The sequence below is a fragment of the Nannospalax galili genome, unplaced genomic scaffold (genome assembly GCF_000622305.1).
Source record: "Nannospalax galili isolate Female #2095 unplaced genomic scaffold, S.galili_v1.0 scaffold511, whole genome shotgun sequence".
Classification (NCBI taxonomy): Eukaryota; Metazoa; Chordata; class Mammalia; order Rodentia; family Spalacidae; genus Nannospalax; species Nannospalax galili.
The window spans coordinates 1,370,289-1,392,274 of record NW_008331831.1 but is presented as its reverse complement, the minus strand read 5'-3'; the positions used below and the strand labels follow the sequence as shown (position 1 = coordinate 1,392,274).

General features: G+C 37.4%; 1 protein-coding gene across 6 annotated transcripts in view; it reads right to left on the bottom strand.

Annotated features, from left to right (window-relative positions):
• Positions 1-2,601: 2,601 nt before the first annotated feature.
• The window catches only part of Yes1 (YES proto-oncogene 1, Src family tyrosine kinase), a 59,039-nt gene continuing 39,654 nt past the window's right edge, over positions 2,602-21,986 (bottom strand). For all 6 annotated transcript variants that reach the window (XM_008826949.3, XM_029560554.1, XM_008826950.3 and 3 more), the window contains 6 exons: positions 20,545-20,700; positions 20,181-20,360; positions 17,217-17,293; positions 15,875-16,028; positions 12,672-12,803; positions 2,602-5,149 (listed from right to left, as the gene is read on the bottom strand). In XM_008826949.3, the coding sequence (XP_008825171.1) occupies positions 4,941-5,149; positions 12,672-12,803; positions 15,875-16,028; positions 17,217-17,293; positions 20,181-20,360; positions 20,545-20,700 (908 nt within the window). In that variant the 3' untranslated portion in view covers positions 2,602-4,940. The remainder of the gene's footprint in view (positions 5,150-12,671; positions 12,804-15,874; positions 16,029-17,216; positions 17,294-20,180; positions 20,361-20,544; positions 20,701-21,986) is intronic.

Genomic DNA, 21,986 nt, shown 5'->3' with positions numbered 1-21,986 from the left:
GTGTGGGTCATGACTCCAGTTGGGATCACATAATTGAATGTGGGGCTGTGAAAAGACTGACAAGACTGTAAGGTTTCTGAACATGCAAAGACAAAAAATTTAGTATTAAACATGCAGTAAGCCAGAGGCATTTCTGGAAGTGCCTGCCCATGCTGTGTTGCATTTCACTGCAGCCTTGGCTTAAAACACCCATGCACTGGCATCGCATGTCGCCACCCTATGCACCACGACACACTGCCTTAAAACACCTCACTCAGATCTGAGACTACTGTATGTTACGCAGTGTTTTTACTTACACACACAGTTTCAGGCTCTGTAAGAGAAATACATTGATCTAAGTACACAAAGTGAAGATTTTAAGTATTTTCCTACCATTGTTCTTTGGCATGTAAATATCAAGCACTGTACTGGTACAGTATTTTTTACAAATCACTATGTTGCTGACTTGAACTTCATTTTTTGCATATTTGCTTTTATCTTTTACAAATAGTAAAATTACACCAAAGGATTGTGGATTTATTTATACTTATTTATGTATATTTTCTGTGTATGAATGTTTTGCCTGCCATGTATTTAAGTGCACCCGTATCATGCTATGCCTGCAGAGGCCAGAAAAGGGTGTTGGATCCCCTGGAACTGGAGTTATTAGCTGCCATGTGGGTGCTGGGAACAGAACCCAGGTCCACTACAATAATCAGTGCTCTTAACTGCTGAGCCATCTCTCTGGCCCCTAAAGAGTTGTTTTAAAAATAAATTTATGATATATTATCAGTAAATGTTTGATTTTATATACCTTTTTCTCATAGTTATGTAAAAATTTCTTGGCCAAAATGGAGTCATAAATGGGAAAAGTATAACAGCAGGAAAAAGAAGAAACAACAACAAAGTGAACGCTGGTGAAAGGACAGGGAGATGCTGATTTTAAGGAGCTAATGCTAGTGGGGTACAGTCTTTGTCCATCTCTGCACATTGGTTTCTTTTGTGACAAATGGGGACCTGGTGCCCAGGAGCCCTGGAGTGGCATCCTGAGAGCAGTGCAATAGACCTTCTAACACCATAGAGAACTGAGCAAGGCCTTTACTATGAGGGCCAAGTGAGGTCCTGCACAGGTAAGACAGGAAGCACTGGTTTGGACAATGCTCCTTACCAAGTTGGTTTATAAGCATAATGCAGGACCAACCAAGGTCTCAGCTGAATCAGCATTTCTGGAATACAAAAAATAAAGCCTGTGCTTCACCAAGCCTTTGTCAAAATACCAGGATTAAAAAACAACGAAGGGAACTTACTATTAAAATGCATTATCAAGTGAAATCAAGGTCACGTTAATGGCTGAAATGGTAAGTTAACTGGATAAAGTATGTATGCAAATGTGTGTATAATAAAGGAAAGGATGCAAACCAATGAGGTAGGACTGGATTAACCAATAAATATGCTGGGGAAACTCTATGGGGAAAAATGCATACTAAAGTAACATTTTATATTTAAATAGCTAAGTGAATATAAATGTTAAAAACAAAAGGCATAAGTTATAAAATGACATGAATATTTAATAGTGGGATGGATAGAGCTTTCTAAGCACAAAAAAGGAATGGTACTTGACAAAATATATACAATTTAATGTTAAAAAGTACATGTAACATTAAAAGGCGAACAACAAAAACTAGAAAAACATTCTTGGGTTGAGGAACTATTGATATAAATGAATTTAAAGGAAGCATGTTTGTTGATTAAATTTTTTTGGAAATCAGGAAAAGGGGTAACAATTTGATATGATTTAATAGTAAAAAGTAATTAGTAATTACAATTATTGTACTGAAAATCACAATAAAAAAATTATAGCCAGGCCTGGTGCTGTACGCCTATAATTCCAGCAGTAGGGAGGCAGAAGCAGGTGGATCTCTGTGAATTCCAGGCCAGCATGGCCTACTTAAGAGTGTTTGAGGCCAGCCAGGGCTACATAGTAAGAACTTGTCTCCAAAACAAAACGAAACAAAACAAAACAGAAAGACAAGAACTGCAAAACACAGAGATATACGTGCACTTTTAGACAAGTCCTTCGGGGTCAAGAGTAACCATTCTACTTTGCATTCCTCAGAGACTATGTATAGCTTCTCTTAAATCACTTAGGTTTCTCTATGTGATAAATCGATTGTGTTTGTTGATACAATTTTAGAAAAAGAAAATGGAGAGATGGCTAGATGGTTAAGAGCACTGGCTGCTCTTGCAGAGGACCTGGGTTCGATTCCCAGCACCCATATAGCAGCTACGAATTGTCCTTAACTCCAGTTCCAGGGGAATCGGAAGCCCTCTTCTGACCTCCACGGCATTGCACAACACGGGTGCACTCACGTACATGCAGGCGATACACTCATACACATAAAATAAAAATAATAAATAAAATATTAAAAAAAAGAAAATGACATTTACTGGACAGAAAATTAATCATGTAGAATAAATTCAACAGAGTTTAATAAATAATTGATTCAACTCTGTCAGGAGTTATAAGTAACTGAACATTTTTTCCAATGAAGAATAAATCTGAATATATCAATATTTTAAAAATTAATGAGGAAATATAAATACCAACTGAAAAGATAAATAGATGCATTCAACAAAGAATTTTTATTTCAATTATCCACAAAACAATATTACAATATTTTATAAAAATATTAAGTTTTAGGCTACCATTATTCATTTTAAAAAAGTGTGCTAGAAGGCTGTTCGGCCAACTTGTTTTTTTGGTAAGGGTTAAAATTCCATGTTAAGACAATAAAGATGAAAGCTGTTGGGGGAAAAAAAAATCTTCAAATGTACAAAACTGTTTTTCTTGACAATTTAAAAATACATAGCAATTTAAATTGAATACACATTAAGTTAGTGTTTTATCCTTACTATACAACTGTTATTATAAGGAACTGCTCCATTCAGCTAAACTCTAACGAATACCATCAACTTTTCCTGCCTTACTTTCTGATCAGCATTAGTACATAAACATAATTTTATTACCTTTTAAAAAATGCTTAGAAAAACTACAATACCATAGTCCACATAAAGCCCTTTAAAAAACTCATGTCCCAGATTATAGACATAAGAGCAAATAATGACGGCACTTGTATTAGGAAGACCCTCCTGCTAGAGGATTCAATACTAAACAGGTTTTGTAAAAAAGAAGAAACACAACTTTTAGTACCAGTACTTTTGCCAACTTGCATGAAATTCATTTGTCACATTTTTAAAAGGTTTAAGTTTGAACATATATGCCACGGCACAGATTTTTAAATTTAACGATTAAAGTGATGGTAGTTAAAAATATGCCGAAAATATGGGAACATGATATAATGCCTGAAAGTCTGACTATAAAATACAGCATTTAAGAACACAAATATTAGACTTTTTTTTCCTTTGCTAGACTCTTAAACCAGTAATGCTGCTATTCAAATTCATATTTCATAATATCTTAGAAAAACCATTCTCATTTTGAATGTTCTACTTCTGTATTTTAAATGGACACCCCCCGCCCCAAATGTCTCCCTTTAAATTACTGTAACTCAGACTAAGTCTTCCTCCCCAAGTCAACTATATTCTAAAAGGGAAAAAAATGACAGCCATTAAGCATATTTGAAATGTAAGTGAAGTTTCAAACAGAGATTTGAAAATTGGAGTTCTAAAAAGGTTTTGCATTAAAGTTGGGTCACTAGAATTAGTGTGAAGTCTTACCTTCACTATTTTGAGGATGTAACACTCATTTAGTGTATATGTTAAGAAAAATTAGTTTATAGTCATACTTCATAACTCTTAAAGTCTAGGAAAACAGCTAATGAGGAGCTCTGAGTGCCAGCGAAGCCATGCTGTCCCTTACACATCAACATTCCATCCCATCCCCTCTACCTGTAAGACTTTCGAATTTTCTCTTCTCATATTTCTTTTAAATACATTTTCTTCTCTCCTAGTCTATATTCAATACAAACAAAAGTGCATTCAAGTCCCTGATCTAGTGATGTTTTCTATCTGTGGAGCCCATCACCATAAGAGCGTATGAACAACATCTCCCAGTACCAAGGTATTTTTTAAATGGACAGCTTACATGCTAGGTTTTACTTTTCATACTTTTCATGCTATATAAAGATTATAAGATTTCCCCTTGGATTGTACACTATAATTTCAATAGTATTGCATCTTAAAAAAATCAACACAACCCTATAAAAGATTAATTCACTTTCTAATTACCTCCATTATTCTAAATTGAACAATGTGAGAAATGACTGAATTGAAAATTTTTGTTTTTCTATTTTCCAGTTCTATGAATATGAGTGTGAACAGAGTGCATTATCCTTTCAAACCCCACTGCTGTGGTGTAACACGAAATCAAGTTTTAGATACTGCTTATAATCCACTGTTTGCTTTTGAAAGACTTGGCCCATTTGCACACAAAAGAGGCATATGTTAAAATTGCATGTTGACTGTTTAACACAGAAAAAATTTTGAGAATAAATGCAAGAAATTTTTAAAAACTGGAATGGAATTATTTGGTCCCAGGAGGTTCCTTAATTTTAGATCTTACTGTGGTATGACCTCCTTAGTTTTGTCCATAGCAATAAATAATGTTCTCTTAACAATTCCAAGTTTGGGGAAGAAAAGAAAGTAAATGCCTTATAAACAGTAGTCTTGTTGCTCTTTCTTACCAGGCTCTCACCCACACTGTCACAATATCTTAGCTCTACTTTCTTTGGACCCTGAAGTAAGTTGTAAAATGTATCACTGGTACTTTAGATTTAATACTTGGAAAAAAAAATGGTTTGTGTAACCATATCTGGAATTCCAGTTTACCATTAAAAACATGCAGAGTGAAGATTATCTTCTTTTGATTCCTGTGCGTGAGGAACTCTACACAAGGTCTTTATGTCTTGGCAGATTTGTGCACACAAAACAGGCTACTTGGATTATAAATTTTCTCCTGGTTGGTACTGTGGCTCTGTAGCAGTGAAGTAGTCTTCCAAGAAGGACTGAATATATTCAAATGTGGGTCTTTCATCAGGGTCCTTCTTCCAACAAAGATTCATCAATTCATGGAGGGATTCTGGACAGCCCTGAGGACAAGGCATCCTGTATCCTCGTTCTACTTGTTCCAGCACTTCACGGTTCACCATACCTAACACACAAGAGGCGAACATCACAAACAGTCGTCCAATCATGAACAGCAAAGCAGTAAATTCCTCAGCCACTAACTGAAGTTATACTAAGCTTATTTAGTGAAAAGGGTTTCCTTTCAAATAGGAACTAACATAAAATGTAAACAGAATTTATAAAGAAAAGCTTAGAAATGGCAATATTCATTCATTCATTCATTCATTCATTCATTTATTTATTTATTTATTTTTTGGTCTTTTTGAGACATGGTCTCCCTGTAGCCCCAGCTGTCCTGGATTCACCATGGAGACCAGGCTGGCCTCGAACTCACAGAGATCCGATTGCCTCTGCCTCCCCAGTACTGGGATTAAAGGCGTGCGCCACCACACCCAGCTGGTAATCTATATTTTTAATGCCAATTTTTCATTCCACCTAAGTTTTTACTTTTTAAAAAATTTATTATTTTTATTTTATGTGTATGAGTGTATTGCTTGCATGCATGTATGACTGTGGAGGTCAGAAGAAGGTGTCAGATTACCCTGGAACTGGAGTTAAGGATGGTTCGTAGGGTCCACGTGGGTGCTAGGAATTGAACACAGGTCCTCTGCAAGAGCAGTCAGTGCTCTTAACTGCTAGGCCATCTCTCTAGCCCCCTAGGTTTCTACTTTTAACATAGCATCTTCAAAAGCCAACCCCCCTGGATTGAAAAATGAGGTCCTTTTGAGTTACTATTTCCCATAGTCATTTAACAATGAGGTCAACTTGAGCTAAGGAGGGTAGTGGTAAGACAGCATTTGAAAAAACTTTCAGGTAGAGATTCTGAGGGAGGAATTCTAGCCCTATTTTCACCAAGTATATGAACTACAGAACTGTATTTCAAATCACTTCCCTGAGTTTCTTCATTTATATCACCTATTTGGATTTCTTCATGTTATCATACAGTCCATTTCTTTTATTCCTTTGTAATCTCCTTCCTTCCCATTGAACTCCCTGTGTATTGTTCAGGCCAGCAAAAGGCCTCTTTCCCCAAATTCCTCTTCCAGATACTGTCTCCCTGTGACAGTAGACTCACTTAGGAGACAAGCCCCCAAGCATGAATCTGAGGGATTATCTAGATTAAGTTAGCCTCCAGACACATCTGTGAAGAATTACCTAAACTAGTTTAACTGACGTGGGAAGACCCATGTTCCCTGTATGACTTGGGGTCCTGGACTGAATAAAAAGGAGAAAGTCAGCTGAAGACCACATTCATCTCTCTCTGCTTCTTGACTATTGATACAATGTCATTAGCTGCTTCAAGCTTCTACCGCCATGACTTCCTCACCAGTGATGGGACTGTACCCTCAACTGTCAGCCAAAATAAACTCTTCCTTCCTTAAGCTGCCTTAGTTAGGTACTCTGTCCTAGCAACATGTAAGGTTATTCAATTTACTTGCAAGCCAGAAAACCTATAACTCCTCCCACATCCCAGCAAGATTGTTCATAGACTATGATTCCTTTAAAACAATGTAATAGAATTAAATAATTTCTATTTTTAAAAAATATTTTATTTATTATTTTTATTTTATGTGTATGAGCATATTGCCTGCATGTAGGTTAAGTGCACTCATGTTGTGCAATGCCCGCGGAAGACAGAAGAGTCCATCAGATCCCCTGGAACTGGAGTTACTGACAGCTGTTAGGGGCCATGTGGGTGCTGGGATTTGAACCTGGGTCTTCTGCAAGAACAACCAGTGTTCTTAACCGCTGAGCCATCTCTCCAGCCCCTAAATAATTTCTATTTTTAATCATGGTATTCTGAGGCATAAAGGAGTCCTCAAAACCCTTACAACAAAAACTAAAAAACTAAAGGAGAATGAATGCATGGCTGTTAGAGTGCAATACTCAAAAAAGAAAGTTTTCTTAGATTTTCATTTAAGTAGGTATCTGTATCTGCATGCTAAAATCCAATATTGCTACAGAAACAGAAGCAAAAGTTGTTATGGGCATCCAGAAAAGGAGCACAGTATATAACAGCCAATGAGAGCTTCGTATAATTGGACATCGATTTTTCTTGATCTTATATGCCTCTGATCTTTTATTTTACACTATTTTTTATAGACTGTTAGTCAATCTAAATAAGCCTGAACCTACATAAACTACTTACCAATAACTTTTTCTGGTGGGATGAAACCTAGGGTCTTTTAAAAACAGATTTTATTTCAAATTATGTGTATGTGCACATAATTATAGGTCAAGTGCAGGCATCTGTAGAGCCCTGAAAAGGCCGTCCCTTGGAGCTGGAGTTGCAGATAGCTGTGAGCTGGCTAACACAGACAGTTGTGAGTCACTCAACATGGGCTGTGAACCAAACTCAGGTCCTCTGCATGAGCAGTACATGCTCTCAACTACTGAGCCATGTCTCTAGCCTCTGACCAAGGGCCTTAACACATGCTCTTATACCGAGCTACACTCTAGACCTAATTCCTAATAAATTCTTTTATTCAAGATACAATTTTTAAAAATGTTTTTGATACTTAGGACTATCAAAAAGCCTTATGATAACAACATAAGGTTTTGAAAGTAAAATATGTTGCAAAAGTAAAATATGGTAGAAATGGCCTCCAGGAGAAACAGTCTTGATCTTCAGGAAGATAGTTATTTCCTATAAGAGTTTCTAAGATTCTGAGTAAGATAAAACTCCCTCAGCACTGCAGGAAGTCAATTCTCTAGCTCCCATTCTTCTATTAAAAAAGACAAGACGATTCTAACAGTGTCAATACTTAAGCAATTAAAAAAAATTTTTTTAATTTATTTTTATTTTACGTGTATGAGTGTACTTGACTTGACTGCATGTACGCAAGTGCACCTATGCCATGCAATGACTATGGAGGCCAGAAGAGGGCACTGGATGCCCTGGAACTGAAGTTACAGATAGTTGTTTAGCAGCCATGTAGGTGCTGGGATTCGAACCTGGGTCCTCTGCAAGAGCAGCTAGTGCTCTTAACCGCTGAATCATCTCTCTAGCCCAGTGTCAATACTTAAAATCAAACAGTAATTACTTAGCATTAATAATAGCAAATAGCTGTTGGTGCTACATGTGACTCCTTTTTCATAATCAAAGAGGGGCAATGTATTATCTTTTTCTTCTTTGAAGCCTTGCAATCTGGGGGCCTGTTGGTGCAGGTAGTTCAGTGGTACAGTGCAAGCTGGGCATATGCAGGGCCCTGGGTTCAATCCCTAGCTCTCCCTTGATGAAATAAAAAGAGCAGCAATCTACAAATTGTTTATATTCTGATTCTCACCTGAACATTTAATTTACTGAAGATATATTAATCACATTATATATTTTATAGCTATGTAGTTATACATTCATTTTGGATTTTTATGTTTCTCTGTTGAACTCTTTTTAAAAAAATTCTGTTATTTTTATTTTTTATTTGTATGAGTGTATTGCTTGCATATATGTAAGTGCACTCGTATAGTGCAATGCCTGAGGAAGTCAGAAGTGAGCACTGGAGTCTTGTGGAACTGGAGTTACAGACAACTGTTAGCTGCCATGTGGGTATTGGGAACAGAACCCGGTCTTCTGCAAGAAGGGGGTTCTCCAGTCCCTGAACTGACCTTTTTTATCATTATGCAATATCCTTCTTCATCTGTAGTAGTATTTCTCTGCCTTGAAGTTAAGTGCTACATATATTTTCTTTTTTGGCTAGCATTTTGCATAGTATGTCTCTTTCCACCCTCTTAATTTTAATCATTTTGTACACCTTGTATTAGGGTCTATCTCTTAAAAACAGTACTATAGGAGCTGTAAGGATAGCTTAGTGGTTAAGAGTGCTTGCTCCACAGTCATGAAGACCAGAGCTGATTCCAGCATCCACATAACAGACAGACGACCAGTGCATGCCTGTAAACCCTAGCTCCAGTGCAGCAGTGACAGGACTGCTGAGGCTTGCTGGCTTCCAGCTAGCTGAGAAAAACATGAGCCCCAGGTTTAGAAAGAGATACCGCTTCAAAAGGAATAGGAGGTATGATAGGGGGGAACACCTGATGCCCTCTTCTGGTCTCCATGCACTCAAAATCTGTGTGTCCAGTCACATATGTACATACATTTATACACACACACACACACACACACACACACACACACACACACACACACAGATCATCTAAAAAAGTAGTACAGTACTTATGATTTATGTGCGTTTACTCAAAGTCAGGTCCTTGTCTTTTAACTGGAATGTTTGGTGCACTTACACGATGCAACTATGGGTATTACTGATTTAACTATCATCCTGTTACATATTTGCCAGCTGTCCCATCTATCCTTTTGTCCTTCCCTTTTATTTTCATTAAGCAAGCATTGTTCATTATTCTACCTTACTGGTTTTTATTTTTGTGCTAGGGAACAAACACACAGCTTAGTGTGTTAAGTGAACGTTCTACCACAGAGCTATATTCCACCTACTACTCTACCACTGAGTTACACTTCGACCCCTTCTCTAGCTTTCTGCTAAACTTCTTCTATTAGTTTAGAAGTTATCACTGGAATTACAATAAGCCAAAGAAGCATATTGTAATTCCAATGATAACTTCCTAAGGAAAAGGCAGGGATCTACCTGTTACCACATTAAAGATAATATACCACTTATATTATGGATATTCAGTCTTGAGTTTTACAACTTTACCATGATTTCTGTGACTGAAGTTTACTGAGTTCTCTTTATCTCTCCTGCTTCAAGTTCACTGAATTAACGGAAACTGTTTGTTTATAAAGAAGATTTTTGGCTATCACCTTTTCAAGTACTGTTATTGTTCCACTTTCTCATCTCTTTCTGGGACTCAAGGTACAGAGAAATTAGACCTTTTCACTATGTCCCACTTCTCTTATACACTTTTCAAAAAGACGCATTTAATCTATGCATCACTTTGGACATTTTTCTAATAATGTACCTTTGAATCTACTAATCTTGTCTTCCATATCCATCTAATATATTCTTAATTTCATATGCTATTTTACACTTCTACACTTCCTATTTAATTCTATCTTATACGACATTTACTTATTTACTAGAGATAGGATCCTGTTATGTAACCTTCCTGCTTCAGCCTTCTAAATTGCTGGAATTACAGGTATGTGCCATTATACCCAGCTTTGATTGTTTCTTTTATAAATTCCAACTCTACTGAAATCCTCCAGTTTTCCCCCATCATTTTGCTAACTTTTTCTTTCATTTTAAATATTCTTAATTTTGGTGGTGTACACCTACAGTCTCAGCACCTGGAAGTCGGCAGGAGGATTGCTACAAGTTAAAGGCCAGCCTGGGATATTTTTAAATAGCAAATTCACTGGGTTACATAGGGATATACTGCCTCAAATATCTATCCATGCATGCACACACATATGCATGCAGCCAATTTGCAGTCCTTTACTAAGTTCATAACTAGGGTTATCTCTAGGTTCTATTGACTTTCAATTCTTTTTTAAAATTTGTATTTGTATTTTTATGTGTATGAGTGTTTAGCTGCATGGATGTAAAGTGTACCACATGCATGCAAAGCCTGCAGAGCTCAGAAGAGGGTATTGGATCCTCTGGAACTGGAGTTACAGATAGTTTTTAGCTACCATGTGGGTGCTGGGAACTGAACCCACGTCCTCTTCAAGAGCTGCCAGTGCTCTTAACCATTGAGCCATCTCTCCACCCCAATTTTCCTGATAACCATCATCTCTTCCTTACTTTCTAACTCTAGGAACTTTCTATTTTATGCTAGACATTTTGAATCACAAACTGTGGATTATCTGGACCATATTATCTTTTTCTATAAGACTGTAGCCTTTATTCTATCAATAAATTTATTGTCAAATCACCTGATTCTATTTGTCAAGGCCTATCTTCAGGTTTTGTTTGGTTCTGCCTTTTCAAGGCCTCAACAAAAATCCTAAAATGTTTCCCAAAATGTTCATTTTGGTTAAGCAAGGATTCCCTAGCACTCTGTGAGCTCTGAACTCTGCCCAGCTTTCCAGACTTATAGTAGCTATTTTCTGTTAGGTCTCCCATTGCTTTTCCCTGTGCATATAAAGTTAGGAGTTCAGCAAGGACCTAAGAAGAGTTGTTATACAGAAGTATATAGTTCTTTCACTGTGGTTGCTTCCTTTCTGGTAGCACTTGGACATTTTTCTCCTTTGGTCAACAGGATTGATGTTTTCCATTTGGCCTTCATTGCCACGCCATTTAGAAAATGTCAGGGAGAAAGATGATATAATGTGGGTCTCATTTAAAAAAAGCATGCAGTCTTCCTTGTCGTCTGTGAAATGTCAAAACAGTTGTTTTATACATTTTTGTCTAACTTTTGTAGCTTGTAGTGAGCTAGTTAAGGTGGACATTAGAAATACTAATTATGGCCCAAGCAGTGGGCCATACAAATTCAAAGTGAAACTACTTAATATAACTGTTTTTCTTTCTCCAGCTATGTTTGCTGGGGTGGAGAGGGTTGAACAGGATTTTAACCCAGTACCATGACTTTGCTAAATAATGACAAAATTAGAGAAAGGCAAAGGACAAAATAAACACAAGGGAGTTATCATATTGCTTTATCATGAAATGTAAGCAAGCGAGTTGGTTTCATGAAGAGAGTGAGGAAGCTGGCAAAGTTGGTACAACCAATGGAGTAAAGATTTTGGTAGTGTTAAGAAACTATTGGAGCTGGGGTAGAGAGAACAGGAAAGATGCACGACAGAAGGGTCAGAAAAGGGACACATGAAACTGTGGTTCTGAGAGGAGTGCAGCTGTGGGTAATGTTAAGGTTTAAGTTCTGAATAATGACAGTATTGGAGGAAGAGAGTCCAAGCCACAAGACCAGGTATGGGAAGAACCACTGACATGTGTCTTAAGATGACACATGAAATAAGACAGGAGTGGAGTCTTCCTGGAGAGGGTGATGTGTCAGCAAACAACGAATGGAAGTGGGAGAGAGCATCTGATGGCATAGAGCTATAGCTGCAAGTATTTAAGGAGGAGTGATTTTCCCTCAAGGTTGGATTTTATGTGCCTTAACTTTCCCCAACTATTAGGATACTTCAGTAGAAACATTTGAGAAGTGAGCTAAAATTTCCTCTTGCTCCCAAGAGCCTATATAAATGTCTTACTTTTGAGAGGAAAACACATTTTGTTTTTCTGCTTTAGTAATAACAAATAATTTTTTTCTCAAAACACTCTATTGAAGAAAATAGGGCAAAAACACATCGGTTGTACTTCTAAAAAAAGAACAATTACTTGGCGGGGGGGCAGGTATAGCTCAGAATATTTAAGATATGCTTCTGATCTGAGAGAACAGTACAGATAAAAGGCCTTTTGGGAAAACACAAAGGAGAAAGCCAAGGTGATGTGGGGCGTGCCTCCTGTGCTTGCAAGGATTCTGGCTCTCACTGCTAGCCACCAAATAAGAAACAAAGGGGCAGCAAGAGAATAAAGCCTGTCTTCTTCACGTGTTTTTGTTGTTAGCACCCCTCCCATAAAAGCCAACGTTGAGACATGCGAAGAGTTAGTGAAAGCCAAGCTTACCTGGATATGGCACTCTCCCCTTTGTTACCAGTTCTGTCTGTAGAATTCCAAATGACCAGACATCTGACTTTATTGTAAATCGACCATATAGTGCAGCCTCAGGAGCTGTCCACTTGATTGGAAATTTTGCACCTAAAACAATATTGACAATCTTAAGCATTTTAAAATATCCATTTGTGTAAATATAAGGAGGTCTAATCTTTGTCAGTATCCCTACTGTATGTGTTCTAAGTGTAAAAGTCTTTAAACAGAAAATTTGTGGAAAAATGCTTTAACTTTAAATTTTACATTAAAATCAATGACAATTCTTTCCTATATTCAATGATTAAAGAAAGTTGATGGTGAGAATAGAAAATGAGTCAATAAAACAGAAGTAAAGGTTTTAGTAAGACAAAAACATGGATTAAAACTTTTTTAGGGGAAGGTTTCTTGTTATCTATCCCAGGCTGGCCCTGAACTTAACAATCCTCCTGCCCCAGCCTCCTGAAAGCTGGAATTACAAACATTTGCCATAAGTCTAGGTAAAACCTGTGTGTATGTGTGTGTGTGTGTGCGTGTGTGCATGCACACCCTCCCTTCTTCCTTCCCTCTTTCTTTCACTATTTGGTTTTTTGAGAATAGATTTCATGGAATCTGGTCTCTAGCATGCTATGTAGCCCAGAATGACCTTAAACTCCTGACCTTCAGCGTACATCTCTCAAGTGCTAGGATTATAGGTTTGTGCCACCACACCATCTTAAAATCTGTTTACAGTTTGGCAGCCAGTTGCTATAGCTAATTATGGATGAAGGCACATTCTACTGGGTTTTAATAGCTATTAGTTATTGCTCATAATCTTCTGTGTTTTGTGGTATCTTTTGGGTTAGGGTTTTTGTTGTGCTATCACATTTTTTATTGTGTGGGCACATGGCAATTGCATGGAGGTAGAGGAAAACATTGTGGAGTTGGCTCTACCTTTCCACATTTCTATGGGTTCCACATGTCAAATCAGGTTACCAGGCTTCTGTGGCAAGCTCCTTCACCTGATGAGCCATCTTACTGGCCCTTGTGCTATCAGTTTTAAAACTCTGTGTTAATTTACTCAGATAGTCAGTGTATGACTTTAATACATAGGCATCATGCTAAATAGTATGTGCACAAGAAAAAACTTGGCTTTCATAAAGTTTGTGTATTTATGCTAATAAGATTATAGGCATTGTATATGTTGAAGTTATATACATATGTATGTGTATATAATGTTGTAAAATAAGAGTTCTTAGCTATTTTGACAAATGCTTCAATTTTTAAAATATTTTATTTATTTATTATTATTATTTTATGTATATGAGTGTATTGCCTGCATGTGAGTGCACCCGTATCATGCAATGCCGTGGAGGTCAAAAGAGGGCCTCGGATTCCCCTGGAACTGGAGTAAGGATGGTTCATAGCCACCATGTGGGTGCTGGGAATTGAACCAGGGTCCTCTGAAAGAGCAGTCAGTGCTCTTAACCACTGTGCCATCTCTCCAGCCCCCCACATGCTTCAATTTTTACTTGTCACAATCACAAGAAGTTTCATTATAAGAGTGGCAGCTAACTTGAGCTTTAAATGAATGGTTAGGATTTTACAGGTACAGATTACAAGAATATACAATTGTTGGAGGTAACTGTATGAAGAAACAGAAGTGGAGCTAAATCAGGGTTTCTCCACCTTGGCAAGACTGACTATTCTGGGCCTGATAATTACTTGTTCTGTGTGTAGGATCTAGATTGTATGTTGCAGGATGCTTAGCAGTATACCTGGCCTCTACCCATTAGAGGTCAATAGTAGGTCTCAAATTGGAACAACCAAAAATGTCTGTAGACATTTGTTGTCTCTTTGGGGTGGGGAGGTACACTGCCTAAGAACCACCTGTGATCTAAGCAACAGTACAACAACCCATGAAGTCTGTTGAAAAAGGTATTTAGGACAGGGGAGATGGCTCAGTGGATAAAGTATTTGCTACCCTGAGGACATAACTTGAATTTGGATTCCTAGAATCCATGTAAATCCAGATGTGGTATGTGTCTGTAATCCCAGTGCTTTCACAGCAAGATGGAAGGTGGCAACAGGAGAATTCCTCGAAGTTTGTAGGCCAGCTAGCCTGGCAATTGTCTTGCAGAACAATAAACCCGGTCTAAAAGAAAATGAGAAGGTGAACACCAATGCCCAATGTTGACCTCTGACCTTCATATGCTTACTGGGGCATGTGCATACCTGTACTCATACACATGAATGCACACATACAAAAATAGCATTTATTTGCTGGCATGCTAAAAGAAGTAAAAAAGATATTACTTGCTATATTTATAATGCAAAGATATCAAGTTTGTTGCAGGAACTAACTCTCAGAAAGCTAAAGCAGTATTTATTATATACAATGTTATGTATCAAATCAATGTTTCTATGTCTTCTATTCTTTTAGTTTTTTTTAAATTTTTGTTTTGTTTCTAAATGTGTATGGAGATGGGGGGGTGGTGGCATGTCTGTGTGAAATTTGAGCTGTGCATGCCACAGCCTGGTGTGGTGGTCAGAGGACAACTTGTGAGAGTTGGTTTTCTCCTTCCACCTTCCTGAGGCAGGGTCCCTTTGCGGTGTTTCAGCTGCTCTACTGTCTGCTCCAGGCTCACTCCTGCCTCTACTTCCCAGTTCCCTGTAGGAAAGCTGGGATCATAGATGCATGCCACCACACCCAAGCTTTTTACATGGGTTCTGTGTCTCAAATATATAGGTCATCAGGCTTTTCCTTGCAAGTCCTTTTATCTGCTCAGTCATCTCCCTGGTTTTTTTGTTTTTTCAAAGCCATGTGTCTGGAGCTAACTTTCAATAGATCACAGAGAGGGACCTTCTCTGTGGCATAGTAAACACTTACCTAGAAGCATGTGATCTACAGATGGTGTTATGCCAGGTTCCACATGAACATGCAAGTTAAGTGAGTGCCAAAAGTGTGGCTGCCTCTCTGTCTAGCCATTCCTATTTTCTAGGACAAAGGGACCTTGTCCTCTCCACATCATATACTAGTCCCGTTGTGCATGCTGATGGCCCACAAGTGAGCACAGGCAAGGACAGGTAAGGTCCTGGCTATCTGCTAGAACTATTCCTATTCCGTAAGAGCCTGTACGTTCAAAACGCTAAGAAAAATGTAGAACATTTGATTATAAGCGTTTACATAAAAGCAATTTTACCTTGTCTTGCTGTGTATTCATTGTCTTCAATTAATCTTGCTAAACCAAAATCTGCTATTTTGCATACAAGATTTTCTCCAACAAGAATGTTAGCAGCCCGGAGATCTCGGTGAATATAGTTCATTCTTTCAATATATGCCATACCATCAGCAATCTTGAAGAGAAAACAAAATACAAAATATATGATGCAAAGGGAAGAAGACAATTTTGGTTAAACAGATTATCTTTTAAAAAAAAATGACAGTAACAGGGGTGGGGGGGTACTGTAACAACAAAAACAACAAAAAAGCAGGTTAAATTAATCTTTCAAAAATCTGACACACCCCTAACACAGTATGGGGAAGAAAATATCTAACATGCATTTCGAAGATGAAGATTTTTTTGGTCCCAGGTGTATCACCATGATCAGCACAATGTCCTGATGTCTTCCTCTACCAGTGGTTAAAAGGGATAACTCATAGGATTATGTAGTCTCTGGACAAGCCCACAAGATCCACATCAGACACAACTGAAGCTTACAAACCAGATGTAGCTATGGCCTATTTGTGTGTGCCTTAAGACCTAAAAATTGGTTTTTACATTTGTGAAGGGCTGTGAAAAGAAGAGTAGAGGCCCAACAGAAACTGATCGTGGTCCACAAAGCAGAGGTTTGCCATTCCCCCAACAGAGCGCTCAAAAGCCTAGCATATGGCTGTCTCCTATGTACAGATGCTTAGCATACAGTCTGTCTAGATTATCAGATGCTGTGGATATGTGGATGCTCACTAACAGGTAAGAGCTCCAGAAGCAGCAAATCAACTGAAGCCAATACAATGCCTTACATACTTAAACACTACCTTAATAGAAACTTTGCAACAAAAATCTAGACAAATTTATAAAAGACTAAGTCTTAACTGTATATTGCCATTTTAATTCTTATTTTAGACTATAATAAATAAAAGAACCTTGGGATACACTGTAATTTCTAATATTGTTTGGAATAATCTTCACCCATTTTAATTTTCTTAAATTTATCTGCTGAAATAAATACAAATTTTGTATTTGTGGAAGCACTTTTAAACAGCCACATTATATAGGCTAGCAATGGACTAGAGAGCTATAGCTGGTTCTATACTAAGTTCTGTTTCTACTACTGAAAAGTTAGATGAATGTTAGGTACCACTAGTCTTCGACACTGCATCATCTGCAGTGTTAGGAGCTCACACTAGACCGACCATCTCCAATGTTTCTTCCTCTTCCAAGACGCCATGATTTCACTATATAAGCTATAACAGTTTGACATGATTATTCGGCATTTTAAATGTATATTCTTGAATCAATTGATACATGTATATGCAACTACCTGAGCAGCCATATCGACCAGCTGTGGAAGCTTCAAATATTTTCCATCGCCTTCCTTAAGGAAATCTAACAAACTCCCTGTAAGAGACAGTAAAATATTCATGGCAAATTCAAATATTACATTAAGATTGAAATAAGTATTCCTCCATACCCCAAACAAATGACCAAATCATAACATAAAATTTCTCAGTTTAAAAAAAGATTTTTTGCTATTTTGGAGTTTTCAAGTAATTATCTTAAAGATTCCAGTAGAGATCCCCAAACTGAAATTTTTGAAAACTTCTCTTGATAACAGTTTTAAAAAAAGAAAAACAAACAAACCATTTTCCTATCCTAATAGAAAACATGACCAGATTATTTTCTCCCACCTCCTCCCACTTTGGCCAATATCCTAATTGTGACTAAAGATTTTTCAAGTCAATCTGAATCAAGAATTCAGACAATGCTGGGCATGGTGGTGCACATCTATAGTCCCAGAACTCGGGAGGCAGAGGCAGAGGCAGAGGCAGAGGCAGAAGCAGGAGGATCTCTGTGAGTTCAAGGCCAGCCTGGTCTACATAGTGAGTTCCCGGCCAGCTGGCGCTACAGAGAGACCCTGTTTCAAAAAGACCAAAAAAAAAAAAAAAAAAAAAAAAAAAAAAAAGAAAGAAAAAAAGAAAATTCAGACAACTGGGAATATCCTAAGGGAGTTAAAACTAAACAGCTAAACTGGCTGCTGTGGAAGTGCTACCTCGAGGTAAAAGCATAACTTGAGGAATGATTGGACCTAGCTCAGAACACCAATGTAGAAAGGTTTTATACAGAGACTAATTGATAACTTAATGACTTATGTACCATAGTGATGTGTGTATATGTGTATATCTGTGAACTATTAATGTTGTTAATTTTCATAAAAGCTGGAAAACAAGATATTTTTAATTTAATCAAGAGGAAACATCAAATAAATTCAAATTAAATCACATTTTTATAAAGTAAAACTGGAAATTCAAATTAAATCACACTTTTATAAAGTAAAACTGGACTGCTTTCTTAATGCTATGAAAAACAAGGAAAGCCTGAGAGACAGCTATAGATTAAGACACTAAAGAAAAATGACAACTGAATGTTATGCTTGACCAAGACTTTGGCACTGGATCAGGGAAGTAGAATTGGTTTAACGGATCAAGATCTAGGGAAACCAAATTAATAAGTGAAGAAAATACCATAAACAAAGATCACAGGGCTGAGGTTGACATGGCAAAGGGGTAAGCATGTTCTTAGCATGTGCAACACCCTGGGTTTGATAATCAGTACAATAGCAGGGGAAAACAAAAACAATAATAAAAGCATGGAACTCAAGCAAGAAAATCTATCTGATCACAACAGGTTTATGATGGAGCACATAAGGCAATAAGCTTGAAGGATTGTGGAGGTCTATGTCTAAGCAACTGAGTATTAAAATAAGGAATTATTCAGTTTTAAAACCAGAAAGACTTTTGTTATTTTGTATTCTAAATCTCCCACCTGGGAATAATCTTAACCAAGTTATCTACTGTGTTCTAGCAAGTAAACAGTTTTAAAAATCAATACATGGAGCTAAATGGACCATTAGCCTTACCTCCATTTTATTTCTTATGCTACAAATACCATGATTTAAATTTGTTCCTTGTCCTTTTCTCCCTTACTCTTCTAGTTCATTAAATACACTTTTTCAAATGGCATAGGTGGCAGCTGTTTACAGCAGAAATTCTTTCTAAGGAGGGACACATGCTTTGGAACTTCAGGTTTGACTGGCTATCAATTAATAGGCTATTTAATTCTTTTAGAGGGAATTTTTTTTTCTATAGCAAATTTGTGTGTAGATGCCCCCATTACCACTAGAGGGAGCTACTTCATTAGTCAAGGTGGACTACTGGCGAGGGTCACATATTTGGTGACTTTTAACTAGTGTGACTCAAAGAGTAAAAAATAAAAAACTTAAAATAGCTCCAACTCAAAATGGATAAAAACAGGCCAATCAGCATCATTTCATGACTTACTGGTTCCTTTTTTAAAGTATCATATATAGGAATTAAGATGAAAGATCATTAGCCTTCCCTCATTTTGATCCTGGCCCTACATAGCGGTTATTGAAAAGCCCACCTTGTATCTTAAGAGACATGTGAGTTACTGTAATGGAAAACAGAAGTTTCTGGAAGTCTTGAGTATAAGAACTATGTTCATATGAAAATGAGACAAAGTGGATTTCCTTTAATGTTACCTTCTTTGCTTCAGTGCTACAGATGTTAATTTATCACGCTGATTCAATTTGTTACTTTTCTACCTCCCCAGCCATTCCATTTCTTTTAGTCAAATCTACATTCAAAATAGATTTTCTTTAAAGTCTCATAATATCCTCTGAAACAAAGTATCACATTTCTTTTTAAATGTCTATACAAAAGTCTCAAGTTCGAAAGTACTACACAATAAAAATCTGCATGTATAAAAATAGAGGGCTGGCAAGATGGCTCATTGGGTAAAAGAGCTTGGCATCAAGCCTGACAATCTGAGTTTGAGCCCCAGGACTCAAAAGGTAGGAAGAAAAAACTAACTTCTGCAAGTGGTCTATTGACCTCCACACATGTGCCATGACATGCTGTGTGACCCCCCCCCCCAACACACATGTAAAGTAAATGTAATCTTAAAAATTAAAAAAATAGAAATGGGGGACTGGAGAGATGGCACAGCGGTTAAGAACACTGGTTGTTCTTGCAGAAGACCCGGGTTCGAATCCCAGCACCCACATGGTAGCTAGCAACTGTCCGTTAACTCCAGTCCCAGGGGACCCAACAGCCTCTTCTGACCTCCGTGGGCATTGCACAACACGGGTGCATTTACCTACATGCAGGCAATATACACACACACACATAAAATTAAAAAAAAAAAAAAAGAAATGAAGACATATTTTAATTGCAACACAATACTTTAAAAGATAACATGTACATACCTTTTGACATAAACTCAGTGACAATATAAATTGGCTCTTCAGAAACAACGGCATAGAGTGGAACAAGTTTATCATGCCTTAATTTTTTCATTATCTGAGCTTCTTGAAGAAAAGCTTCGGGCATCATTGTACCTGGTTTTAGTGTTTTGATTGCTACTTTTGTGGTTCCATTCCATGTTCCTAGAGAAATAATTTCTTTTATTCTTTAGATCTATATCTCAAGGGATTTTTAGACCAAATCTCAATGAACAATAGTTATATAACCATAAATACACATCTTACATATTTTATCATATATTGTGATATTTTAATTTATGGTCCCAAAACAACCAAATGAAACAACAACAAAGTTCAAGCTTCTTACCCATCCATACTTCACCAAAACATCCTTGACCTAGTTTAACCTCTAGTCGCAAAGATTCTCGAGGGATTTCCCAAGCATCTTTTGCTAGACCTTGAGTCTGGGGTTTCACAGTTGGACACACAGTTGTTAACTTGTGGCATAAACCATCAGCATGTTCTAGATAAAAGAACAGGGCACACTGTAAATGAATTACTCTCAAAACTAAGATACTTATACCAATATATAGTATATTCTTGATTTTTTTTTTTAAGCTTAAATTAGGGGGATGGAGAGATGGCTCAGCAGTTAGGGTTAGGGTTAGGGTTAGGAACTCATCCTATTGTAGAGACACTTGTACAACCATGTTTCTTGCTGCTCCTTTCACAATAGCTAAGAGATGGAAGCAACCTAAGTGTCCCTCAACTGACGAGTGATTAACAAAAATGTGGTATAATTACACAATGGGATTCTATTCAGCAGTAAAGAAAGATGAAATAATGAAATTTTCAGGTAAATGGATGGATCTAGAAACTACTATACTAAGCAACAGATTCAGAAAAACAAACAACGTATGTTCTCCCTCATATGTGGCTCCTAGCACCAAATCCCTTTAAATTTCAGGTCCTTTTAATAAGATGATGCTGTACAGCAGTCTCTACTGCATGAAATAACTATCATCATCATGACTTCAGTTGTGCCTGATCTCTAAACATCGTCACAATTGGGCTTGTTGACGGTTGTGCTCATTCATTAAAGGAGGGCCAATTGGGCTTGTTGACGGTTGTGCTCATTCATTAAAGGAGGGCCAAGCAGGGTCATTGGACCATCACCTGAGTATTCAGCCACTCTTCCCAGCCAACTCTATGTAATTTGGCCCTAATCACACATGGTCTCCTGGATTTGGGGACGGTTAAATTATACAATCTGAGGAAGGCTAGGAAGAGAAGACATGACCCATACTAGGAAAAGGCTTTCCAGTGTGCATACCCTCAGGTTATACATATACCTCAGCAATCCCTCAGTTATCTAGGTAAGTAAGCTCTGTAGATTCATTGGTTCCCCAGTAAAACTTTAATCAAACATTGGCTTGACACTAAAACCTTAAAAGGGAATAAGTGTTGCTTAGTATCCCCAGGACAAGACTTCTCACAACAGATGGAAAATTTATTTGTTAATATTAAGAGGGAGGGGGAGGGGGGGGGGAGGAAGAGGGGGGGAGAGAGAGAGAGAGAGAGAGAGAGAGAGAGAGAGAGAGAGAGAGAGAATGAACATGAGAATGTAAAAGATGTTAAAAGGATAGGGGAGTGACGATATTTTCCAAAATAGAAAAAAATGAGACAAGTGATGAAGGTCTGTGTAGGTTTGTTATACAAAGGATGAGACAAAATAATATACATATAACCTTAAAATTTCTAAGGTCATAGTTTAGTCAACTAGTTTAAGGAACAAAATATATGTCTAGT